This window comes from Anser cygnoides, chromosome 24 (assembly GCF_040182565.1).
Source record: "Anser cygnoides isolate HZ-2024a breed goose chromosome 24, Taihu_goose_T2T_genome, whole genome shotgun sequence".
Taxonomy (NCBI): Eukaryota; Metazoa; Chordata; class Aves; order Anseriformes; family Anatidae; genus Anser; species Anser cygnoides.
The window spans coordinates 227420-253621 of NC_089896.1; the positions used below are offsets into that span (position 1 = coordinate 227420).

General features: G+C 41.3%; 1 protein-coding gene across 2 annotated transcripts; it reads left to right on the forward strand.

The window, feature by feature from the left end:
- Positions 1–891: 891 nt before the first annotated feature.
- On the forward strand, positions 892–24772 carry ZMPSTE24 (zinc metallopeptidase STE24). 2 transcript variants are annotated; one of them, XM_048073067.2, is made up of 10 exons: positions 892–1055; positions 2830–2976; positions 7089–7175; positions 7857–7973; positions 11965–12117; positions 15694–15835; positions 17911–18071; positions 19302–19406; positions 22340–22483; positions 22823–24772. In XM_048073067.2, exons 1-10 carry the CDS (start codon positions 939–941, stop codon positions 23045–23047), a joined length of 1398 nt encoding a protein of 465 aa, XP_047929024.1. In that variant the 5' UTR covers positions 892–938; the 3' UTR covers positions 23048–24772. The 2 variants fall into 2 exon arrangements, with proteins under 2 accessions (XP_047929024.1, XP_047929023.1); XM_048073066.2 differs by lacking the exon at positions 892–1055 and adding an exon at positions 1253–2030.
- The last annotated feature ends 1430 nt before the right edge of the window (positions 24773–26202 follow it).

The window sequence follows — 26202 nt, forward strand, 5'->3', positions numbered from 1 at the left end:
GCACCTGTTGGTGATCCTGTTGTGATTCAGAATCCACAACTGGTGTATGTGGAGGTGCACAAAATTAGTGTCATCCTCCATCTTCGTCAAGCTGTGCCCTCATGGTTGGAGTCAGGCGGACAGAAATTTTTCTTGCCTGTACTCTTCAACACTGAGCAGGTCCTGGCCTGCTGTTCTGTATCTATGTCTGTGTCACTGATTACATTTGGCTGAGTCAGACTGGAAGCTGGGCGCCAGAATGGCTGCATAGATTGGACAGGTATTGTTCATGCTCTGGTACTACCTCAATATCCTTTCCCCCTACCCTTGCAGCCCTGCCCAACCTCCAGAATAAGTATTTGGATTTCTTCTGATCACAGCTACATTTGGGTTTTTGAGTGGGTCTAGAGTCTTGCTCTGGAGTGCGGGGAAACCACAGCTTGCTCTGTTCTACAGCTCAATCCCTACATCTTTGCACCTGAGCTCTGACAACAACTTTTATGTAGGGTAAGAAGACCAGCACCAACGTGCTGGTGCACGCCCTCCTTGTGTGCTGCCGCTGACTCCCAATACCACCAGCAGTTCCTAAGAGCTTTTCTCTGCCCGGCTTTCTCAAAGCACCAAGAGCCGTGAAGCCCACCAGGCTGCCGCGGCGCCTCCTTGCCCAACCCCTCCTCGCGCGGCTCGGTCCCAAGAGCTGACGCGCCCTGTGGCGCACTCCCAAGCCAGGCACCGGCCGCACCGAGACTGGCCGCCGCCCCCCGCCGCAGCCGCGGCTGCCCCCTAACCGCGCCCGTTGCTCTCTGACGGGACGCTCCCGGCGCGCACCGCGCGGCTCCTCCCGCCCTCCCCTCCACGTCGGCCCCGCCCGGCCCTGCCGCAGCTCCGCCGGGCGCCAGGTGGCGCCGCAGCGCGGGCGGCGGCGGCGGAAGGAGGAAGCGCGGGGTTGGTGCGGCGCCATGGCGCTCCGCGGCGAGCTGTGGGCAGAGCTGCCCGCTGAGAAGCGCATCTTCTGTTCCGTGCTGCTCTTCTCCTGGGCCGTCTACCTCTGGGAGGCCTTCCTGGCGCACCGGCAGGTCGGCGGGGGCTCCGGCGGCGGCAGGCTTCGCCCGGGTAGAGGCTCGGCCGCAGCCCGGCCCGGCTCGGCCTCAGCCGGGGGGGCAGCGGGCGGGAGGGCGAGCGGAGCGGCTCTGTCGGGGGCTGGGGCCGGCGCCCGCCTGGGGAGAGCTCGGCCCCGTCCCGGCCGAGGTAGCGGGGCAAGGGCGCGGCGCTGCTGCCCGCGGCCTGCCGGGCGGAGCTCGTTCCCCGCGTGCAGGCCCCGGTGAGGGGCGGAAGGGGTTCGTCGTGTCCGTCGGTGCGGCCCCGCGTGCTGGGTTCCGGAGGCAGGCGGCAGCGTTAGCGGCGCAGGACGGGGAGCGCGGTCCAGCCTCACGCGCTGCCGCCGTCTGCTCGTTCTTGCCCCTGCTCTGGAGCCCGGCCGGTCCTCTGCAAATGAACTGCGCTTGCTCGAATGATCGCAGGCACCGTGTCCCGCTCGTTCCAGCAGTGTGATGGGGATGCTCGCTATCACATCGCTGTGTTGTGTGAATTCATAGAAAGACTTAACAAGTGCAGGTGCGTTGGAGTGGGGCTGGCCAGCAGCCAAACACCTGCTCAGCTGCTCACGCCTCCTCCCAGGGCAGGGGCAAGAACAGGAAAAGCAAGATTAGAAAACTGAGGTCAGAGTACAGACGGTTTAATAAGTGAAGAAAATAAGCAAAAATAAAAAAAGCAACAAGTGCTGCAAATGCCATTGCTCGCCACCTCCCACAAGTAGGCTGATGTTCAGCCAGTCTTCAAGCAACAGCTACCTTGCATTTCAAGCCCTCCCCAACTTCTTTCTCTACGTCAGTTTTTATTGCTGAGCAGGATGTTATATGGTATGGAATATCCATTTGTCCTGTCTGAGTTCTCTTCCAGTTTCTTGCTCACCCCAGCATCCATGCTGCGGGGTGGTGGGTAGAGAGATAGTGATGCTGCGCAAACACAGTTCGGAAACAACCAAAATACTGGTATGTTATCAATGCAAATACAAAGTACAGCACCATAAGAGTGTGTGTTTCTTCTGCTGCGGAGAAAGTTGACTCCGCCTTGGCCAGACCCATCAGCCAGGGAGAATGTTGCTGGGAGGGGAGGAAGCAGTGCTGCCTACTCTTGTGAGCCATTAGATTCAGCTGAGCTGTCAGTGACACTGCAGTCCAATACTCTAGTCAAAGGAAAAGTGCATTCTGAAGTGACAGAGGGTAGGAGCTTTTCCTCTGAGAAGGAATAAAAATATTCAAACACGATAAGACAGTGAATAATGACTTTTAGACTTCTGAAATTTGCAAGTGGCTTTTTCTACTATAGCTCCTCATTTATGCAGCCAAATAGCTGCATAAAGCTCCTCAAATAGCTCCTCATTTATGCAGCCAAATTATAGGTGTGGTTTCTGGTTTCATGGAGGATCTGGTATTTAGTTTGAAACTCTGCTTAGTGATAATCATGGCACAGTAAGTCTTATCCTGTGGAAAAGCTACTTTGTATGATCTTTATATAGTAACTTTTTATGTTATAAATAAACTAGTAAGAAAGCAACTCAGCTTCTGATTATAAGAATTGTGCTTTTGTTTTGGATTTAGAACTTGTAGAAAATGAGAATTTAGGAATATTTGTTGTCTTTTGGGGGGGGGGGGGGTTGATAGCATTTTGTTGTGGTGGTGGTTTTTTTCCCTGTCTGTGGTGGCTCATGGGTACTTGCTATGTGTAACTTTTGCTTCTCTCCTTTAAAAAAATGGATGTAGGTTTTAAGTTTCTTTTTCAATTTTTCAGAGACGGGTGTATAGAACAACAACACATGTACCACGGGAACTAGGACAGATCATGGATTCAGAAACATTTGAAAAATCTCGTCTGTATCAGCTGGACAAAAGTACTTTCAGCTTTTGGTCAGGCCTTTATTCGGAGGTTGAGGGCACTGTAAGTACCTGAGCTACTCTAGCATTCATATGATACTTTTCATGCAGTTAAACTGTGAAATACTTTGATTTCTAGTGAACCTATGCAGCAGCACTGTTGGCACAGTGGCATCTCACGTTAAACTGAAATTTGGAAGACTTAAGATTCTGTGTTTCTTGTTTGTGGCTGTATTTGTTTTATAAAAAGAAGAAATTATTTAGACAGCACGTAATTTCTCTATGCAGTGCTGAGTACTGCACAAATACAGCATACATTGTTATGTATTAGTGGCATGGCTATTATGCTTTCCAAATAATTAAGGAGTATTAGAATTATTTTCAACTGTTACAAACACAGACCTTTTTCTGTGTTTGAAGGGAGGCAGCTACTTTCATTTTAAAATAAATTTTAAGTAGTTCGTAGAAAAAAACTGTGAGAAGAGGAAGAGTACCAGTAGATTCTTATTGACTATACAGATGTTACACTTGGCAAGTAATGCTCAAAAATGAGAAAAAATAGAGCTGAGAGTTAAAATGAAGTGTTCATATATATGAAATGCAAACAGTTGTAAAAGAAACTTTTTCTGACTTAACTACTGAAATGTATTGGTCATTAGTAGCATGACTGGGTCAAAAATGAACCTTGAATTTCCTGGCATTTGCAAGACTATAATTACTATGTATTATCTACCACAGTGGTGAACTTAATGATGAAAAGGTCCATTTATAAAAGATAATGAAAATAGCACTGTAAAACCATGTAAATCATGTAACGAGCAAGAGGACTGGGAGCACTGGTGGACAAAAATGAGACATGAGCCAGCAGTGCAGAAAGCCAATCAAATTCTGGGCTGCATCAAAAGAAGCATGGCCAGCAGGTTGAGGGCTTGTGTCAGGGGAGGTTTAGGTTGGATATTAGGAAGAACTTCTTTACCGAAAGGGTTGTTAGGCATTGGAATGGGCTGCCCAGGGAAGCGGTTGAGTCACCATCCCTGGAGGTCTTTAAGAGACGTGTAGATGTTGAGCTCAGTGATATGGTTTAGTGGAGGACTTGTTAGTGTTAGGTCAGAGGTTGGACTGGGTGATCTTGCAGGTCTCTTCCAACCTAGACGATTCTGTGATTCTGTCCTATCACTTGTCACCTGAGAAAATAGACTGAGACACACTTCACTGCAGTTTCCTTTCAGGTAGTTGTATAGAGTGATGAGGTCTTCCCTGAGCCTCCTTTTCTCCAGACTAAACAACCGCAGTTCCCTTAGCTGCTCCTTATATGTCTTGTTTTCGAGTCCCTTCACCAGCTTTGTTGCTCTTCTCTGCACACACTTGAGCAACTTACTGTCCTTCATGTAGTGACGGGCCCAAAACTAAACACAATACTCAAGGTGTGGCCTGAGTACAGGGGGACAGTCACTTCTGTAGTCCTGCTGGTCACACTATTTCTGATGCAGGCCAGGATGCCGTTGGCCTTCTTGGCCACCTGGGCACACTGCTGGCTTGTGTTCAGCTGGCTGTTGATCAACAGCCCCAGGTCTTTTTCTGCTGGGCAACTTTCCAGCCGTGTTTCCCCAAGCCTGTACTGTTGCATGGGATTGTTATGATCCAAGTGCAGCACCTGACATTTAGTCTTCTTGAAGGCCATACAGTTGGACACAGCCCATCGGTCCTGCCTATCCAGATCCCTCTGCAGAGCCTTCCTACCCTTGAGCAGAACAACATTCCCACCCAGCTTGGTGTCATCTGCAAACTTACTTAGGGTGCGCTTGATCCCCTCATTGAGGTTGTTTATAAAAATAATGTTAAACAAAACTGGCACCAGTGTTGAGCCCTGTGGAACACCACTTGTGAGCAGCCGTCAAGCGGATTGAATACTGTTCTCAGTGACCCTGTGGGCCAAGCCATTCAGCCATTTTCTTACCCAGCAAACAGTGTTTCTGTCTAAGCCATGAGCAGCCAGTTTCAACAGTATCAAAGGCTTTGCTAGTCCACCTAAGCAACATCCACAGCCTTTCCTTCATCCACTAAGTGGGTCATCTCATCATAGAAGGAGTTAAGGTTAGTCAAGCAGGACCTGCCTTTCTAAACTCATATGTTAGTATGCAAACGTTTATTAGTGCAGCTTTTATATTCTCACTGGTCTTTATGCTGAGTAGAACTCAAAAGACAATTTTTGTGAGATTTTGAAAAGCTTCCATGTTTTTGACTGACTTTAGAGTCAGTATTTCATTTGAAAAACCAAGCTATCTTATAGCAGTGAATCAGTGGACAGGGTGAGATGATACCACCAAGTGGGTGCAACATGTCAAAAGGTTCTGAAGCTTTATCTTGATTTTTAAGAGCTTTATGCAAGACAGCTTTACTCCTTGTTTTGAAGGAAAAAAATGATTGGAATGAACCTCTTTTGCCACTGAATTTAATGCTCTGGTGAGCAAACATCTGTATCTGCAGTCTTTGCTTATCTTTGTGCAGGTCTACCCTTGTCTCTGTGTAGGGAAAGTACAATTTTTGCTTTCTCCTGTGACCTTTTCTTTCTGTCTGTCTGTTACTGTAGGAAGAACTCTACAACGTTTTTGGCAGCTAATGGGCTGTTAAAAAAATACTGCGTCCAGCTGTCTTCCAGAATATGTTGCTGCTTCCTAAGCAACAGTCAAAACCAGTTGCTAAATCAAGCATCTTAGTTTATATGCTGTTCCAGTACTTCAGCTGTGATGGTGATAAACAGCTGGGAAGCAGTAGTGTCTCAGGCTACTGCTGTTTTTGTATCTATTGCAGTTCTCTGGTTTTTATGTTGCAGTAAGACCAATGAACAAAAGTCAAGGAACAAAAAACAGAAGATGGGAGGTAAAGCTCCCAGCTATTCAATTGAGCACTGTCCTGAATAAAGCAGGTCTCAGTAAGCTGAGATACAATCCCCGTATTCTACTAGTATCTTCATTTTATTTCATCTTCTGAATAAGAAGTTAATGTTCCCGGTGGAGTTTGGTGGGTTGTGGTCTTGGGATTCTGAATCCCAGAGCTTCTTGAGTTTGGGATCAGAGTGAGCTGTCCCAGGGGGATTGGTAATGGACCTGCAAGCTATTTGCTGTCTTTATTCTGAATGCCTTTCTGTCAGTAGGTGTGTTTTAACCCTGGTAGGCAGCTAGGCACCATACAGGCTTGCTCACTCCTCACCCCCCTCCACCTCCCATCTGGCAGGGAGGAAGAAAATCAAAAGGACAAACATTAGAAAATTCATGGGTTGAGGTAAGGACATTTTAATAAGAAAGAGAGAAACAAAGAAAAATCCACCACAGCCGAAGGAAAACAAAACAAAAAAAGGAATACATAATGCAATTGCTCAATAACAGCCATCTAATGCCTTTCCAGTCCCCAAGTAATGTTAGCCCCCCCCCAGCCAAATCCCCCATTTTATTGTTCAGCATGATGTCATGTGGCACAGAATATCTCTGTGGCCAGTTTGGGTCAGCTGTCCTGGCTCTGTTGCTTCCCACTCCCCTGTCTACCTCCAGCCTCCTCACTGACAGAGCATCATGAGAAGCAGACAAATGCTTGGCTCTGTTTAAGCACAGCTCAGCAATAACTAAAACATCCGTGTTATGAACACTATTTTCACTACAAATCCAAAAACATAGCATCATATAAACTACTATGACTAAAGTTAACTCTCTAACGGCCAAACCAGCACAGTAAGGAATTCATGCAAGGTTGTTCCAGAACAGTCAAGTTGCTGAATCTTGGCATGCCCTTCGTAAAGAGGGCGTTTTTGTGTGTTATACAACTGTAGGGCAAATGAATTTTAAGATCTTCTGAAAAATATATTTGGTCTGAGACAATATAGCAGCAAAATCTATAGTTAATAGGCTTGTATATATGTTAATATTTCCCAGGCAAAACAAAAAAACAACCATGAACTCTACTTCAGTAGAGTAAAAATGAACCATTGCAATCTATTCCAGGCTTTGTTTATGCAGTGTTATGTGTGTGTGTATTTGGAGGGTGGGGGGCGGTGTCAAAAGCCTAATCATAAAACAGTTATGATTCATCCTTAAAAGTTGCTTATCTTGCTGAAATTTTAGAAGGATGGGATGACATCCTGCTTCATATTGCCTCTGTGGTGTTTTGTGGTTTTTTTCCAAGATGATTCTGATCTGTGGCGGAATTCCTTTTCTCTGGGATCTCTCTGGTCAGATTTCTGGTCGTGCTGGGTTTGGACCAGAATATGAGGTAAGCAGTCTTTAAATGCTAGAGAAAATGTGTGGTCCCTAGAAGAAAGATTTCATTGTTTAGTCATTAGGGGTGCTTTTTTACTCTTCTCCAAAAATTCGGCAGAAGGTGCAATATATAGCTTGTTAGATTTAAAAGCTATTGCTTTTCAGACAGTCAACCTCTGTTTAGTTCAAAAGTCAATGGTATATTGGAGGAGGACAAGGAGTTTCTTTTCTAACCAGGCTTAATGAGTAGTTGCGACCTCTCTAATCTCCAGCTGCTTCGTAAGACATACAAGATGAGAGACTATTCTAGATGCGCCCTGAAATCGAGAAATACTGAACAATACTTACCACACTGTAGTGATAAAATGAACATAGGTGAACATACACTCTCCATATGTACTATGTGCTAAGGACGGAAAGAACTGTTTTTACAATTCCGCTTTATCTACTGCTTAGTACAATTTCAAAGTTTTCAAGCATCGAACAAATCCTTTATGAAAATAGTGTGCTTTGGTTTAATGGAGGGTATTCGTATAATCAATAATCTGATAATTGCAAATGTTATTTCTGTGAATTTATCTAGCTTTAACTTCTAACCAGTTTCAGTTAAACCACTGGTGTAAAATCCATTCTGACAGCAAGAATGTTAGTGTCAGTACAGGTCGGTAAATATTAGGTCTCTCTTTGTTTTTAGATTATTCAGTCACTGGTATTCCTGCTGCTTGCAACGCTCTTCAGTGCATTGACCGGTCTCCCATGGAGTTTATATAACACATTTGTCATAGAAGAAAAACATGGCTTCAATCAACAGGTATTGTAGATGACATGTATGCTGACCTAACGCCTTTGACAGGTTTGGTAGGTTAGATGGATTGGCATGTCCACATCTGTGCCAAAGATTGTTATTTTTAGGAACATTTTTACAGACTCTACATAAAAATATGAGCAATGACAGTTCATGACTCTTGCAGATGTCCTGTGTCACATCCATAATGTCTTTGAGTGAGGGCATGCCCCTCAGCAGCTTTCTAGCTAAAAGAAGTGTCTGTTATAGCAGTGGAACTAAGAACGTTTCATACCTCACCTGTTCATTCTTGGATGGATCGTTCTTTGCTCTTCATATGCTCTTCCTGAGAAGCCTGGGGTGCTGCTCAGTAGGGGTGCTTCTGACTCATGAACACTGAACAGATGAAACAAAAATGAGAAATTATTTTCCTCTTCATTTCACTCATTGACTTCTTGATTTAGCCTTTATTAAATTAGAAAATTCAGCTCTTTGTTTGCACTTCTGTTAGTTACTCACTTTATCTCATAATTTCAGCACTGGCTTTCTTGACTTTCTCACCAACTTAGTTTAACCTGTTTCAGTATCAGTTTCCCATGGGAATAGCCTTTCTTATTGGGAGAGAAACCTCAGTCTGGATGCATAGTACTAGAGTACTGTGTTCAGCTCTGGAATCCCCAGCACAAGGATGTGGACCTATTAGAACCAGTCCAGAGGAGGGCCACGAAGGTGATCAAAGAGCTGGAGCACCATTACTGTGAAGACAGGCTGAGAGAGCTGGGGTTGTTCAGCCTGGAGAAGAGAAGACTCTGGGGAGACCTTACAGCAGCCTTTCATTACATAATGGGGGCCTACAGGAAGGCTGGGGAGGGACTCTTTGTCAGGGAGTGTAGTGATAGGGCAAGGGGTAATGGTTTTAAACTTAAAAAGGGTAGATTTAGATTAGATATTCAGAAGACATTCTTTAATCAGAGGCTGGTGAGGCACTGGAACAGGTTTCCCGGAGAGGCTGTGGCTGCCCCATCCCTGGAGGTGTTCAAGGCCAGGTTGGATGAGGCCCTGGGCAACCTGATCTGGTGGGTGGCACCCCTGCCCATGGCAGGGGGGTTGGAGATAGATGATCTTTGAGGTTCCTTCCAACCTAAGCCATTCCATGATTCTATTATAGGCAAAAATGTTTCCCTTTCACCAGCCTTGATACATGTCAGGGCACCTCATGAGGCACACTGTGGACATGCTGCTAGCTAGGGCTGCCTAGGGAAGTTTTTTACTCTCCTTGGTTTCCAACAGGTCTTGCTACTTTTTATCTGGATTAGATGTATAGGTGGGGAAATTGTGGAAGAGGTGCATGCAGAGGTGAGCATACTGGTAGGCTAACTTCCTGCTCCTATAAAGGGAGGGAGGAATGTTCCAATGTTTCCAGAACATGAGTCAATCATTCTTTTCTTCTGGCAAATACTTAACTGGAATATTTATTTAATACACTTCGTTTTCTCTCTGCCACTTCTGTTCTTTAATCCTTAGAAATTGTAAAGGCTGACAATGTCCTAATTTTGGCAGTATGTTTGTATCCAGGTCTAGCCTTAGACATCTTTTTGACATTCAAAATCCTTGAATCCAAAGACATCCAAAGGCAATCCAAAGACATCTTTGATTGTCTCTCATGTCAGTCCTGTGTAGTTGCATCAGACCTACTCTTTGATTATTTCTCCTACTGTAGTGGGGAATAAGTTCCATCTTGGTGGCAGAATTGGAAGTTCCTTGTGTCAAGGACATAAAAGTCCTAAGACTGCCAGTACTGGAACTTGTCAAGCACTAGAGTTAGAGCAAACTGACAACGCAGCTGATGGGTGGAGAGCTTGACTTGAATATCTATAAACCTGTTAAGATGCAGAGTGAGTTCAGAGCACTGATCAAGCCTTTCTTCTGTGCAGAAGCTGAGGGTCAAAAGCTAAACTTAGCAGCTCAGGTTTCTCCAAAACTGTCTTGAGACAGCTTGCAGAAGTCATGTAGTTTCTTTGTATGCTGTAATGAGAGTGAGAATGATTGAGCTGCCTGCCTAATGTCTTTGTTTCTCCATAATGGTCCTCAAGCCAAGAACCGAAGGCTGAGTCCAGCTCCAGTCGAATTTGAGACACCAATAATGTTAAATCTCTACATTTCATTTTAGACTAATGGGTTAGGCCCTTCCGTGAATGAGCCAAATTCACAACTGATTCCTGGAATTTGTTGAAATGATTTTCAAAGGATCTTCAGGCAGACTCTTTTTTCCATGGTAGTGACTTTCTGAAAATTACGATTTCTCTTGAGGTCACATCTGCCTTAGAAAGCTGAGAAGTGGGGCAAAGACAGAAGACACCGTGCAATTTTATAGCTCTGTAACTCCTAGATCATGCTACTGGCATTAAAAAAGAATTAAAATGATAACTTGTATTTTTAGGCAGTGGTCCTAATGTCTTCATCCAGTAATACCTGACGTTTCATAAAGTCCAGTGGAACCACTGCTAGCGGCACGATTCTGTTAAGAGTTCTTCCAGGTGACTGTTTAAGTGACTGTTTCTTCAGCCATTTACTAAGCTCAAAAAATGAAAAAGCTATACAACAGGCCTCTTTCCAGCTGAGCTGAGTAAAGAAATAAATGGGAATGCATGGATGTGTGTACATTGTTTTTTCTCTCTCCTGGCTTGTGCCAGTTCAAGAGTCTCAGTCAAACAGAAACAACTTTTCTTTCATCCAGAACAAAGCTTCCACAGATCTTTCATGCTTTTCCTTACAATTTTCCTGTGGTGCTTTTCAGGAAAGAAGCACTATTTAGTGTGACCAAGGCACACTTGCTTTTCTAATTACAGAATGTTTTTTGCTGAACAGGTTCATGTATACAGTCAAAAAAGATTATTGTCTGGAATGATCCGTTTGTGTGGACACACTTCTATACAATTGTATTATTGCTGATACTGATAATTGCTTAGCAAGGGTATATCATCAAAGGGCACACTGTGTGACCACAGTGAATATGTGTACATAAACGCACAAATTTATATTATTCTCTGTCTGATTTGTGTTTATTACAGTCACAGAAGTCAGAGGCATCTATATAAACTCTTTCCCCAATCGTTATTTTTTATTTAAACCTGTTTCACCAGTATGTTTTTTTCTTTCCAGACAAGAGTTCCATATGTTTAACACAGTATGGGCTTTTTAACACAACCTTGTCAGAAAGGATCTTTACATAATAAACCCCTCACTTCTGTGCCTTGCAGATAGCTGTAAGTACTGAAGTAACAATTCCTGAAAGAGGTAGTTGGGTGTCTAATCATGTTGCAAAATCACTAGATCAGTTTGATTCAAGTACGGGTCTTTGAAACATCCATTAAACATCCGTGAAACATCCATCCTAATAAAGTTATGCTGATTTTAGAAGCTGAGACAGCTACAAGAATAGTAACTACATACCAGTGGAAGCTGACTTGGAGTAAAATGACCAGTTTAAACCTGAAAGTCTTCAGTAGGACTTTTGTCCACTTTTCAGTTAAGACAACCAGCTTGGTAGCCGCTGAAGGTTGAGATTAATTGAGGCAACTGTTCAAAGACAAAATATTTTACAATAGTTTTGTTTCTTTCAGTTTCCTACTTCTATAAAATCCCGTGACACCTGGAATATTTGTTGGTAAAGGAATTAAGGGACAGATAAGCTTACATTTTTCTTTCTTCCTTTAGTGGAGGATATACATGCAATAAAGTAAGGGTTTGGGTCAGATCTTACTAATGAAGCATGCATCCACATGGGTCTCAAGTCTGGGTGGATGTACAGACCCACAGCTATAAGGAGTGGAGCCGAAAAGGTTCTTCAGCCTTTTCCTACTGACTCTACTTTCCTTAGCGTGCATTGTTATTGCTACTTCGTTATTTTGTGATTTGTCTTATTTTGTTTGTGCTTCCAGTGAAGGAATCAGTTCATTAACTAATATCACCCGTTAATATTTGCACTGTAAATATCACTGATATCCTTTCTTTGCAGACACTGGGATTTTTTTTCAAGGATGCCATCAAGAAATTTATCGTGACTCAGTGTATTCTGTTGCCAGTGACATCCCTTCTGCTTTATATTATTAAAATAGGGGGTGACTACTTCTTCATCTATGCCTGGCTCTTCACATTAGTTGTTTCCTTGGTGAGTAAAAGAGTATGTGTGGGTTGCTTCCAAATGCTAGATACTTGCATGGCTCAGTATGCTGAGCTAAGTCTAGACACTCACAAGTCTAAACCTTGGGAGTTTTAGTGTCTGTAATGTTTAACACTTCGTGGTATTCTCAGTGCACCTGTTCAGAAATAATAACTCGTATTAACTAACCACATTAATTTGATATCTTATATTTTATCTATATCTATACTGGAGTGTTTTCATCAGTCGAAAAATAAACATTCAAAAAACTATGGAATGCTGGAATTAAAATGCTGTATGGTGATAGATTTTCCTTTTTCTTAACTATAGAAAGGAAACCAAGACAACTAAAATTGGTTTGACAAGACTAGGCAAAAAATGTGCTTTGGTCACATTTGTAAAGTTTCATGTATTTCCATTGGGTGTCCCTTCTAGTTAACCAAACACCAATTCTCAGTTGCATTGCTTTGTATTGAGACAAGTATTGATTTTCCCTTTCTGGTTCAGCTCAAGTAGCTTATTTTATATACTGAATTGGTAACTGACATTTTTAGGTCTTGTATTAGAAGGATATTTTTGTATATATCGTAAGGTTGTGATGTTTTTTATTTTTTATTTTTTTTCTTTTTTATATACTTAGTGCTCTACTGTCATTTTTGTCTCGATATACTACCTATTGCTCACCCAAGGAAGAAATTAGAGAACTGCTGTTGTACATATTCATTTATTTTTAAATTAAAAGAACACCGTAACACCTTAAGAACTGTAAGAATTATTAGATTACATTCATGTAATAAAGTGTGTCACATTAGTCTAACAATAAAATTGTTTCAATCCCAGATTCTTGTATCAAGTTCAGAATTTCTGGTTTATCTGGGTTGTATCTCCAAGAAGTCTTTTAGGAAAACCTGGCTAGGAAATCATGATCATTATTTTTCTTAAGCTTCTTTTTTTGTGATTTATATAAGGCAATTATGTGTTTTGTTTTGTTTTGTTTTTTCTTCTTCTCACCACTGCTTCTAGATACAGCTTCTATAGCTTTCTTGGACTTCTTTCAATTTGTCAGCCTCTGTTCTAAAGCACATGCGTTGACTGGCCACATTTGCACAAACATGTGATTGTAATGCTACACAGGAGGTTACTGCAATTAATGCAGGAAAATGTGATTTCTTGCTTAACGTATCTGATAGCTGTGTTGACTTTCTCAGACATGGCTACATGGAAGGAATTGTGACTCCATTAGTTTAAATCATAACTGCAACGTCTTCATAGTCATATTTTCATGGGATACAGATATCTTTATCTGAATTTTATTTGTTGCTTACTGTGATTTGTTGCTTCACTGATGCTTAACATGCAACTGAAGTAAAACCGGTGTGGGTGTGGATCAGTGAATTTCTGTATAGCCAGCAATTCCAGTGTAGTACAGTTAACAATGACGTGAGAGCAGGAGCCATTTTAGGCAATAGTGGAGCAGAGCTGCTTACAGTTAGCTATACTGTGTCTTGCTGTTTTGATGCACTGGCTCCTGCTTTGATGTACTACTTCTGCTCATGTCCTTACGCTCGCATCTTCCCTTTTTTGGTCTCTGAATGTATTCTGAAAAATAATACTATTAGGTCTTACAAATGTCAGTTCACTTGTATTGAAATTACTTACAGAAAAATTTGTTTAGACTTTTATCAGTACTTCATAAAGAATTGTTGGTTTTATTTCTTGCAGGCTTTGATTAGCAGTATGCTCTTAAAACATAATCAGCATTTCAGCTACTGCTCTGTCAATATGAGTGAAACAGTCTATACTTGCAGGTTATTCTAGTTTATTAATTGCAAACTTGGGGAAATGCTAGTTCCTTGTGTGATATCTAGCGAATGCTTTAAGTCTTTAGGTTTAAAAGCATTAAAGACTTGCTTTTTCATAGATGGATTAAGCTGAAATTTTGAAAGAACTGGTAATTTCAGGACTGGAAGAAGGTAATCACTGGGAATTGTATAGATACTTTAGAAACTGTGAAAGCAGAGGCACCCTATCTTTTACACAGCAAAAGCTAGGAAATAAAATGTGTTTTGTCAGAGAACTACAGATCTCTGAAAAAGAATGTAGCAAGAGGGAATGGCTCACTCCTTTCTTTTTTTTTTTTCTTTCTGGGACTAAGTGCGTGCCCAGGCAATTGGTGCTTTTCAGGTGTCTTGCAGTGTCACTGTCGCTTTAACAGGGTGTTGATCATGGTTTGACACCTTAGTGGGATTTTGAACAGTCTTTGACATACAAAATAAGCTTAGCAGCTGTTAAGAGTTACTCTTTAAAGTTCACTCTAGGGAGAAAAATTCCAGTTGTAATCACGTTACATAACATAGTAATTATGGTCAGAGTTGCATCCTTCTTCCAGTGTATAATGCCTGCTGATACCAAGGGATTACACAAAGATCAGAGGTGAAAATTTATGATTAGTACACACACATTTTAAATGGCCTGAGACACTTGTCTTGACAGAAATAGTTGATTTCTGCTCTATGAAATACCTTCCAACAATCGCTGCAACATATCTGCAGAGTTTTAAACACTTATTTTAACGGTTACAGTAACAATAATAGCTTTTGTTTTTTAAGTGTTGTCTTATATGGACACCCTTATTTGCTTGAACAAGTCAGTTTCCTTAATTTCAGATATATTTTTACTTTTCAATAGTGTGGATTCTTTTCAAAAGTCAACATACGTGTTTTCAGCGTGAAGAAAAAAACTGTCGATTTCTGTTTGCTTCTCATGCCTTGTTCCTTTTTACTGACCAAAACTAAAACTTATTCCCAGTTCAGTCCTTTTCTTTTAAATAAATAAATAAATAGCTTTGTGTAAGTCCAGAGTGTGAAGGAAGGAAGTTCAGCTTTCTTTTCAGAGTGTTATTCCACTCCTGGCTTTCTCGTTTGGGCTGCTTCTGGTGCAATTTTGAAGAGATGCAAGCGCATCGTAGTGAGGTTTTGGGATATGGCTGTTAATCACTGTGGAACACAGGCATCAGTCTGTTCCTTAGCCCTGTGCACAACTGGAAGAAGGGGAAGAAAACATGACAAGAAATCTCTCGCCTGTTTTAGACCATGGCTTTGCAAGTTAACAGGAATTTGAAGAAGCAGGACTACCTCTTGGTTTGGTGGGCTCTGCTGCTCATTAGGAAACACTTCAGAGCTTTGCAGTGTTGGTGAAGCAGGTGAAAGTGACAGCCTGTCATTGATAAGATCACTGCTGCCAGCAGTCGTAGTGGCTTTTTCTTCTGTGGTTTGAGGAACTGTCAGAGCAAAAGCACTGTTTTTAGTAATTTTGCTGAGGACTGTTTGGAGACTAACCTGCCCCCACCTCCATCTTGCTGTTGAATTGCTGATTGTCAACAGTCTAAGTAATTTTCTTTATAGATGGGATGACCCATGGAAAGCCTTGCTTTGCTATAGATCACAGTTCATACAGAATTCAGTTTATGAAGGTGTTTTTTTCTGAACTGTGTTCTCCCTGTCCCTTTTTACCTGTGCCCCATAGTTAGTACTAAACACATTTGTATGTTCTTTTTTTTTTTTTAATATCCCTATGTGTTTGCAGGTGCTTGTTACAATCTATGCAGACTACATTGCACCTTTATTTGATAAATTCATTCCACTTCCTGAGGGAGAGCTCAAGCAACAAATTGAAACAATGGCAAAGAGCATTGACTTCCCATTGACTAAGGTGTATGTTGTTGAAGGTGAGATTTTTGAATAAAGAGACTTTGTAACTTTAAATTTGTGGATTTTTAGCTCTGATTGTGGATGTTGTAGCAGGGGGTTGTTTATGTTCCCCAGCTACTTTGTTACTTGCCAAAGTCTGTGCTCTATTCCTTTTTTCTTTTTTTTTGTCTTTGGGTGAGAAAAATGAAGCTTGAATATACAGCCTTAACTGAGGGTGTCCTTAACAGCCATTGCCATGACGTGCTGTGACATAGCACAGTCAGAAGTGGAAGCAGCTATCAAGTTTCCAATTCTAGAACTTAAGCCAGAAGGATTTTTTTTTAACTTTTCTAGTCTTTGTTCAGCATTAATTGCCTTATAATGTCCTTAGTGAAGTACTTGAAAAAGCTATGAATGTTGAAAACACCTATTCCTTTTTAGAGTGTTCACATGGACAGCTGATTATGGTGTGACTGAATGAACCCAGCCCTTCTACTTGAGATTGTCACTTTTTCACTTTGGAGTAGTAAATTATGCATCCTCTTTTCTTAGCTTGTGGAATATAACATGGAGCATGCCAGCTACCATGTCATTTCCTCTCCAATTCTATCTTCATGGAGAATTTTACTGTTTAATGTTTCCACTGCTACTCATTTTGCTCCCTTTTGTATGTGATTTCAGGGACTTTCCCAAATCTAGTTTCTGTTTTGTCTCACCTGTGAGGATAGGACATGTTTCTAATGCCTTGATGAAAGCAACATGAGATGGAATAAAGAGCTGAAATGGTAGAATTTTACTGCAGTGGTAGAATTTTGCCTTAAGAGGGAGAAGGTAATGAAGTTTTTTTCTAGTCTGGAGGTTGTGGCTTTTAAAACTTTGGGATGGCTAAATACAGCCACTACTCTACTTCGGTGCAGCCAGAAAAATCTACTATTGATATACTTGGGTCCCAAGAAATTCCTGTCTTTCCTAGCAAATTTGAAGCTTTTCAGACTCGAGATTCAGTATAGTGACTTGCATTAAGCTTGAGATTCAGTACAGTGGCTTGGAAATGGATACGTTTCTCCCATAAGCACTGCTGGCTGTGTCCTAGCTTTTAAACTTTATGGTGAAAGCCCTGTGAGCTAATTCTTAGTACTCTGGCACCTGTGTGGTGTATCACTGCATTGGCTTCTTCAGCATGCCTGCATTTAGTGGCAATGATTTGCAGTGGAGAGAGGCTGCCAAACCCATATTTTCTTTTCCTGGCATCCTTCAGGCTGTTGAGCCAAGAACCCTGCTGACATGGGGGACTGATGTGTGAACATCTTTTTGCCAGTGTTCTGCTGCACTCTGCCTTGGCTCTTCCCACTCCAGAACTAACTTCTTAGTAACATGCAGCAAAACCCTTAAATTTCACAGTTTGTTCCGTAACAGGCAGATGACAAGGTTCATTCCCTACAAATGCTTTGGTAGAGGTTGAAGCTTCTTACAATAGACAAGAGGGGACAGCACTACCCGGTGGCTGGTCGTCAGATTTTCTTGCTGAGAAAGGACTGGATGCTGAGGCTTCATACTCTGACCAGCCTCTTCCTCTGTTGGTCTGTCTTGGTTTGGTACTGAAATTACTATCACCACAACATGAGTTGGCTTGCAATGGAACAATGGATATTTTGTGCCCTGAGGAGTTGGTGTGGCTTGTGCATGTACAGTGAGAGTCTGCCTTCAACTTGAAGTGCCTTATCTTTTGTTGGAAAAAACAGAGCCAGATTTCACCTCTTCTCTCACAGAGACCTCGTTCAGTCCTTGTGTTGCAACAGCTCCTGTCTATAGGCAAAATTAGGTAAATCTAACAGTTAACTTTGGTCTGGACAGGTTGGTTTTTTTTGTTTGTTTGTTTCTTTTTTTTAATCAAATGAAACAGTTTGTTCTGTGGAAGGAGATTAATTTCTTGAGCTAAAGTATATCAATAGTAGAAAGAGTCCATGAGTCTACCATTCAGGTGACCTAGATGAAAGTAACTGCAAAAATTTGCCTATTTCAAATATAATAATTTTAAGGGCCTTGCATAGTTAAGCTTCAGTGTACAGAATTATTCAGATCAAGGTCTCTAATGTAAATTTTTACTTATCAGGTTCTAAGCGTTCTTCTCATAGCAATGCTTACTTCTATGGATTCTTCAAGAATAAGCGGATAGTGCTATTTGACACTCTCCTAGAAGATTATTCTGCACTGAACAAAGAGCCAGCAGAAGGAGAAGAGGGTGAGAATGAAGAGACAAAGTCTAAAACAAAAGTGAGTTTGTCTGTTCTATTCTGCTCTGGCTTTATTTTTCACTGTTATTTACATTAACTTCTTGGTGGGATTATCCTGTGTGTTTTCTGAGTGTATTTTAAAGGTCCTAAATGAAATGCTAAAAGCCAAGCCAAATGATTCCAACACCACAGCTCAAGGATATTGAGCTGCTGTTAAATGGAATTTCTGGGGTTGTTAGTGAGTGGGTGCAGAAAACATCAAAGAAACCTCAGAATTCCATGGGAGCTTTAGCTTTTTGTTTTCCTGCACGTAACAAATACGTCTTCCCTGTGATTGATCAAATGAGGAACCTGTTCAGGTTTTTAGATTGTAACTTCTCTTGGGTCTGTCACACCTAAGCTTCCCTTTGCATGTAATGCCTTTGACTATCAGTACATCATTTATATGCCTTTTATTGCAGGCAAGAATTTTGGTGCAAGGTGCACACACATGTATATATACAGATTACACGTGCACCCTTCCCCACCCTGGTCAAGAACAGGATGATAGCCTTTCATTGTCCTTTGCATTGATGTGCAGCTGCACATCTTTTGTATAGCTTTTGCGGTTTCAGGAGAGTTATGGGGATGGATAGAATTGGCAGGATATTTCCAAAGAACCTGAAGGAGTAATTCTGAGAAGAATGATTGCCTTATTCAGCCTAGGTGTAGGTCTATGTATGGATTTTTGAGAGGAGGTGGATCTGAGCTCACCTGCCCATCTTTCCTGATGATATTTTTAAAGCATATCATAGCATTTGTTGCAGATGATGGGAGTGTTGTCATTCAGTAATACCTTGGGAGGAAGGCTACATTCTGAGTATTGAAGGAAGTAGAGGGAGGACTTCGCTCTGCTTTTGATTCTACTTTAAGAGTTTGTGGCTCTGAATGTCAGCTTTCATTGTAATGTCTTTTGCTGAGTAAATAAACAATGAGATCAAGGAATGGCACGGGAGAGTTTGGAGGCAAATTTTCTAGTATTGTTCAGGTCTGTGTGGGAATGTCTGTATGCATAGAAATAACAGATCACCATCTCTTGGTAGAAGATTGTTGAACTTGCAAGTTTATTTTTTGTAAATATCTTATTGAAGAAGTCTCAGTAAGAAATTGGATGTGTGTATCTGCTGGTAGAAGGGACGAGCCTGCCCTTTGGAAACTTTTCCTGACTTAGGAAGACAATAAGGAAGAAATGGATTCAGTTGCGTTGAGTTCAATTTCCTTATTCCCTCAGAATAAGAAGCAGGGATGTAAAAATGAAGAAGTTCTGGCTGTCCTTGGTCATGAATTGGGTCACTGGAAACTAGGTCACACTGTCAAAAACATTATCATCAGTCAGGTAAGTTATGATACTGTTGGTTTTCATAGAGCATTCTGTAATTATTGTTTCCAGATGCTTGCTTCCAGATTTGTAAGTGTACAGTGAGCATGCAGTAGCCCTTCTGTCCCCACCTTGCCCCATCTGGCTGGTAGGGAGCATGAGCCGTGAGTCTCAGAGTAGGTATTTGCCTCCCTTCTTGGAGGGGTACGAAGGAATGTGATTGTGGATTATGAAATCTGACCCAGAGAGTGTTTTGTATTTATTAACTTATTTGTATTGTTTTCTCCTACCTTTTGCATTGGTTATTGGTAAATATGTTATTGTTCAATTCTGTGTGTAACCCCATTTACAAGAATCCTTTGGGCCTGACGCATCGGCCAATTGTTCACCCATCTTATTGTGCTTTTATCTAACTGTGTTCTGGTCATTTTGTCCAGGAGGATACTGTGAGAGACAGTAGCAAAAGCTGTACTGAAATGCAGACAGATTGTATCAGCTGGCTTCCTTTGATCATCTAAATGGGTGATCTTGTTCTAGAAGAAAATTATGTTTGTTAAATATGACCTTTCCCTTCTGAACCCACATTCGCTCTGACCAATGACTGCGTTGTCCTTTAGATGTTTTTCAATAACTTCCAGAATAATCTCCATGATTTTACCAGGCACTGAAGTGAGACTGACAGGCCTGTAATTGCCAGGTTCTTCTTTCTTGCCCTTCTTGAAAATTGGGATCACAGTTGCCAGCCTCCAGTTAACAGGGACCTCTCCAGATTCCCAAGATCGTTGAAAAATAATAGAGAGAGATCCCGCGATGACATCAACCAGCTCTCTGGCTACTCTGGGATGAATCCCATCAGTCCCCATGATCTATATGCATCCAGGTGGAGCAGCACCACACAACCCCATGCAAGTTTGGGGTTGACTGGGAGTTTAGCGTTCCAGCGGTCACAGTCCTCCAACCTGGGGTCCCAGAGTCCATCACTGATGTTGAAAATGGAGGCAAAAATGCATTAAACATCTCTGCTTTATCTATGTGTCCTTGTTTGTTAGGTGACTGTCGTCATCAAGGACATGTTTGCTCTGGTCCTCCTTTTCCTGTTAACATACTTCAAAAAGCCTTTTTTATTGTTCCCCACACTGCTGGCCAGCTGCAACTCTAATTGAGCCTTGGCTGCATGAGTGCTCTCCCTGCAAATGTGAGCAGCATCCCTGTGAGCAGCATCCCTTTAGTCCTCGCATGTCACCCGACCTTACTTCTTCAAGCTCTTGAAGAAAATCACTGCTCAGCCAGTCTGTCCTTCTGCCCCTCCTTGCTTGCCCCTCTTCAGCATTTTTGTATTTGTCTGTTCTGCGCTCTTAGGAGGTGGTACTTAAAATAAAAAACAAAAAACAAACAAACAAACAAAAAAAAAAACAGCACTGTTGGACCCCAATGTCTTTAAAAGCAGTTTCCCAGGGGACTTCACTAACTAGTTTCCTGAGCAGTCTGAAGTCTGCTCTCCCCGACTCCAGTGTTGAAGTTTTGGTGGTAGTTTTTCTCCTATCACCAAAAATTTTAAACTCTACTTCTTGGTCATTATGGCCAAGGCAACCACCTATCACCATTTTACCCACCAGACCCTCCCTGTTTACAAGCAACAGGTCTAGGAGGGCCCCTTTCCTAGTCGGCTTTCTTAGTACCTGTACCAGGAAGTTAGTGTAAAGTCTGCCATATACTATGTAGATTTGTCTTGTTCTAGTTATCATGCATGCTTTTTTTCCCTCGAATTCCCAACTTTTTTTTCTCTTAGTTCATGATGGTGTGTGCAGAAATGCTATTCTGTTTGTTTGTTTTTTTTTTTGATAAGGCTATTCACATTTTTTTTTTCATTCTGGAACATCACAAGCTTTTAACTTAAGAAAATCTCTTGCTGATTCCGTAGTACTTTTTCTTACCCATGCCACTGAACACTTCAGTAATGTCCTTTCTGCTTTGATTAACGCAATTATATTCCAACTTCTGATGCTGATATTGATCCCTACTAATTAAAAAGCAACTGATGTTTTTGCCATTCTGCTAACTCATGTAACTTTTGTCTTTGGATCCACTTATTAGATACTATTATTTCACTGTAATAGGTAAACTTTATCTTCATTTCCAGAAATTTTCACAAATTCTTCTTCAATGTTTTGTACTTTTTTGTGTTGACTGTTTTCTGTCACAACCATCCCTCTTCTTTCTGTTCTGTCTGTTGAAAAACAAGCATTATTCTGCTACATTGCACATTACTCTAAAAAGATTAAACGGCCACTTGGATGGATTGAAAAGGTACTAATAAAATTCTCTAGAAAACATAATAAGGCATGGTAGTGCCCCTTGCCTCTGAAAAGCCAGCCAAGCAACGTGCAGGTATGGTTAGATAGAAGCATGGATTGTTTCCAGGAACAGAAATATGATACAGCAAACGGTAGGTAATGCTTTGAAGAAGGGTTTTGGACACACATGGTTTGTTTTTAAGTGTTTTTGAACCTATGCTTAATTCCAAGGAAATGGGTTGTCTCTTGTACTCCCCCCTTCCATATCTTGTCTTACCTTTTCATTTCCCTTTGCTACTTAAAACTTATTTTTAGCACACTGACAGAAAATACTTACAAAATCAGAGAATGTTTTAGGTTGGAAGGAACCTCTGGAGGCCATCTGGACCAACCACCTTGAGCAGGTTGTCCAGGAGCAGGAGAAATAATGGTTTCTTTATTGCATGCACATACTGAAAACTGGTAAAGGTTAGATGTTTGTTGTTCTTCATATATGAGTTCTAAAGTAATCTATTTGGATTTTTTGTTTGTTTATTCTTTTTTTTTCTTTTTTTTTTCCCCTGGGGAGTTTCTATGCAAATCTGTGATATTTTAGGCCATATGTTTGACTCGGATGAAAAACTCATCTTAATCAAGAGTGTTGTTTCCTTTCTCTAGATGAATTCCTTCCTGTGCTTCTTCTTGTTTGCTGTGTTAATTGGTCGAAAAGAGCTCTTTGCTGCATTTGGTTTCTATGAGACTCAGCCTACCCTGATAGGCTTGATGATTATTTTCCAGTTCATTTTTTCACCTTACAATGAGGTAAATTTTTCAATTTGTCTTTGAAACATGGGTGCTGAAGTATCATTCTATTTAAACTACGATTTTATTTTGACTTTATTATTGTTTTGGAGAAGAGATTGAAGTTTCTAGGGGCTCTATCTGGTATCTCCATTTAATAAGTAGAATTAGCGCTCCATGTCAGAAGACTCCCAGTTTCAGACGTGGCCTGTATAAATCTTGATGAAATCATTCCTCAGCCACAGTAATGTGTGTGGGATGAGGAAAGGAAGATACTATAGTGGGCATTTACTGATATTGTAGAGAAAATGTGGATGGCTGAATTTTTAGATAATTATTAATATACTTCTCTCTTCACAGATTCTCTCTTTCTGCTTGACTGTATTAAGCCGACGATTTGAGTTTCAAGCAGATGCATTTGCCAAGGAACTTGGGAAGGCTAAAGACCTATATTCTGCTTTGATCAAACTAAACAAAGATAATTTAGGATTCCCTGTTTCTGACTGGATCTTCTCAATGTGGCATTATTCCCATCCACCCCTTTTAGAAAGACTTCAGGCCTTGAAAGATACAAAGCAAGAGTGACAGGAATTGCTGTTGGTTCAAAGACAGTGCTTCCATCTCAGAGGCAAAGTTCAGAGCTGCTTTTTAAATTCTTTTTTAAAATGGATAACTCCATCTGAGTGTGATATTAACAGCGCAACAAATCTGAGAATCCTGAAACAGGTATTAAATTATAAATTACTTTTTTAAACAAGAAAAACTGTGGTACTTAATATAGAAAAACATACTGGGTGAAGACCAAGACACCTTTCCCTCCACACGCTGGCTTTTATCTCCGTATCATAGTACAGACTTGTAAGAGAAGAAAAAATAATACTTCAAAGCACTTCAAAGCACCTATTTCTTCAGTTGAACATTGGTTTTGATCCTTTGCTCATTCTCAGTGTTCTGTGAACCTTCCCTTCCCATCCTCAGCCTTTATTCACAATGAAGAGATACTGAGTGACTTGGTTTCTTACATCATAACTGTATTAGCCCATCACTGTTGGTGTTTAAAAATAAGTTTAATGCAAGTACAGGCCTTTCTGCTGGATTCCAGTTCATGTCTGTTGTAACTGAAAACGCTACTTAATAAAGCCTCCTTTTTCAGAAATGTGGGAATAAGGAAATGTACCATGGCCTCCTTGAAAATGACGATTAGTCTGTATTCAGTAGAATTATAGTGATATTCTTCTCTTCTTCTTCACTGTGCTTCTGGGGGTGTGGAAAAATGTTATGGAGAATCCAGACAGGACCCATGGAAGGACTCAGGAAGAATGCTGCTAATTTATAGAATCATATAATGACTTGGGTTAGAAGGGACCTTAAAGATCACCTAGTTCCAACACCCACCCCCCCCACCACCATGGGCATAATTCTTTGTTTTCCCTTTTGCTTGTGAGCATAATAGTTAACAGCTTTTCCACACCTCAGTTCCTCCATTTCCGTCAACCTTGGCCTCGTTTTATTGTGTATATGGAAGTGGTCAGATGCTTGAACAGTGTGTCAGAATTTAACTTCCGTTCTGAGGGCAGAGAGGTCTGGAGGCTTTGTCCCCCATTCTGGGGAGGGTTTTTCCATTAATATGGATCCAACTGAAATAGCGTTGGAATACTTAGAAAATTTTCCTCCCCATTTTGATACAAATAATACAAGATTTAGTTTATTCATGTAGGTTAGGGAAAGGCAAATGGGTAACTGGGGAAATTGCTTCTGCATCTGTTATCTCAGATGAGAGGTGCAATTAAACTTACTTTTGTTGAATAAAGATAGCAGTTAAATGTAGGATTGTATGTGTCCTACGAATGTTTTGGACCAGACTGAATGCAAATACTTCATATAAAAATCAGATTTTATATCTGTGGTAAATTAAAAAGTTCTCTTTGAACAGAGATGAGCAGAACAAGTCAAAGCAAATTTGATCCTTTCAGGTGTCTGAGTATTCTCAGAGACTGCCATTAATTAAATTCGTTTTTGTGGTCATAGTGAAAAATGCCTTACAAGATGGGCATGATGATGTCTCAGGTGCAGCAAGATACAAGATGTTGCTGGAAACCATATGTATGCCTTATTCTATTTGTGTTTATACCCTAAAGCATGAGCATGTGAAGCTAAACTATGGATATGGACTTAGGAGACAGTTTTTAATGATATGGGGAGCCTATAATTTGTCATGTTAATTGCATTGAATAGATGGCCTTGAAAATAAAACAGCTAACTTGAATTTGTCAGTTCAGAAGAGTAAATAAACATGTTTTGTGTTGCAGAGATGTTCGTTGGTGTAAACCTATGGAAAATACGTTAAATGTGCTCTGAGAAAAGCATTCATGTCACCCCCTAGATAAAACATACTCAAAACTGAATTTTGTGGTTATTTCAGAAAATTGGCAAAACACAAACCAAAATGGGACAATGAAGAAAATGCCAGTTACTGTGGAAGCATCTCAGACTTGAAATATTTAGGCTATTAGGTGAAGGTAGTATTGTTACAGAAATTGCCTGTTGCTTGCTCTTCTTTGCTGTCACTGTTTGGAGATTATCTCAGCACTGGCATCTTGTTTGTCAGTGTGTCCTGTAACCTTCTGCCTGTCCATGTACAGGCAGAATGACAGATAACTGGAATGTGTTACCTTCATGTTGCTGACCTGCAGCCTCTAGTTTATTACATTCTGGAGAATAGTCTAAATCACACCTGACTCTTTGTATGCAGCAGCTGCTGCTGCCTTCCCAGGTGTCCAGATCCTCCTACAGTGTCTATGCAGCCATGCGAGCAGTCATTCCAGAACAGCTTGATGACAGAGTTTGGCTACTAGAATCAGCCACACATCTATGTCCCTTTTAATTAATGACCAGTTTTGAGAAACAAGGGAAGAATATAAGCAACGTTTGGGTTTTATTTTCTGTTATCTTTAAGCTAATAATGCTCAAATACTCGAGGTGAGGGAATGCAGAGCAGAACATCTTTGTCAGTGCACGCCACACAGGCATCCATGGGGCTGGTGGGCACTGATCAGTGGTGTCCTGCCCGACAGCTGATAGCTCCAGCTTCCCCTTCTCTGCCTCACCAACTTTTTCAGGCTGACAGAAGATATAAAAGGGAAAATGAAAAATGTAACCCAAACCTCACAAAGAGACAAAAGAATTACTAAAATTGGGATGCTTTATGGAAGAGAGAGATTTGCTGCCTGCCTGGGGCCCGTATTTGTGATACTACGAAGAGGCTACCAAGTCTGGTGGGTCCTAAAGACTACCACCCCTCCTACTTTTTCAATAGAATCAAATGAAGCTGTAACAAGGAAACTTGAAATACCAAAAAAGAAAAATCCATGCCCCTTGGAAAGATGTTGAAGGGATTGGGAGCACAAGTAGTGTTCTCCTTTGTCCTCCCAGTTGGTGAATGGGACCCAGGAAGAAAGAGATGAAGGGGCCAAGTGAATGATTGGCTGCGAGGCTGGTGCAGCGGCCAAGGTTTTGGGTTCTACAACCTTGGACATGATTTTGAAAGACTGGGCATGCTGACTTCAGATGGGGCACAGCTGATCACGTGGGACAAAAGTGCTCTGGGTGGTAAGCTGGCTGGGCTTATCAGCATTAATGCATTTATGCATTATTAATTATTAATGCATCTATTAATGCATTGAAAGGCACAAAGACTCTAGAGATTTCTAAGTTTCCTTGGAGACACGTGGTATAACCAA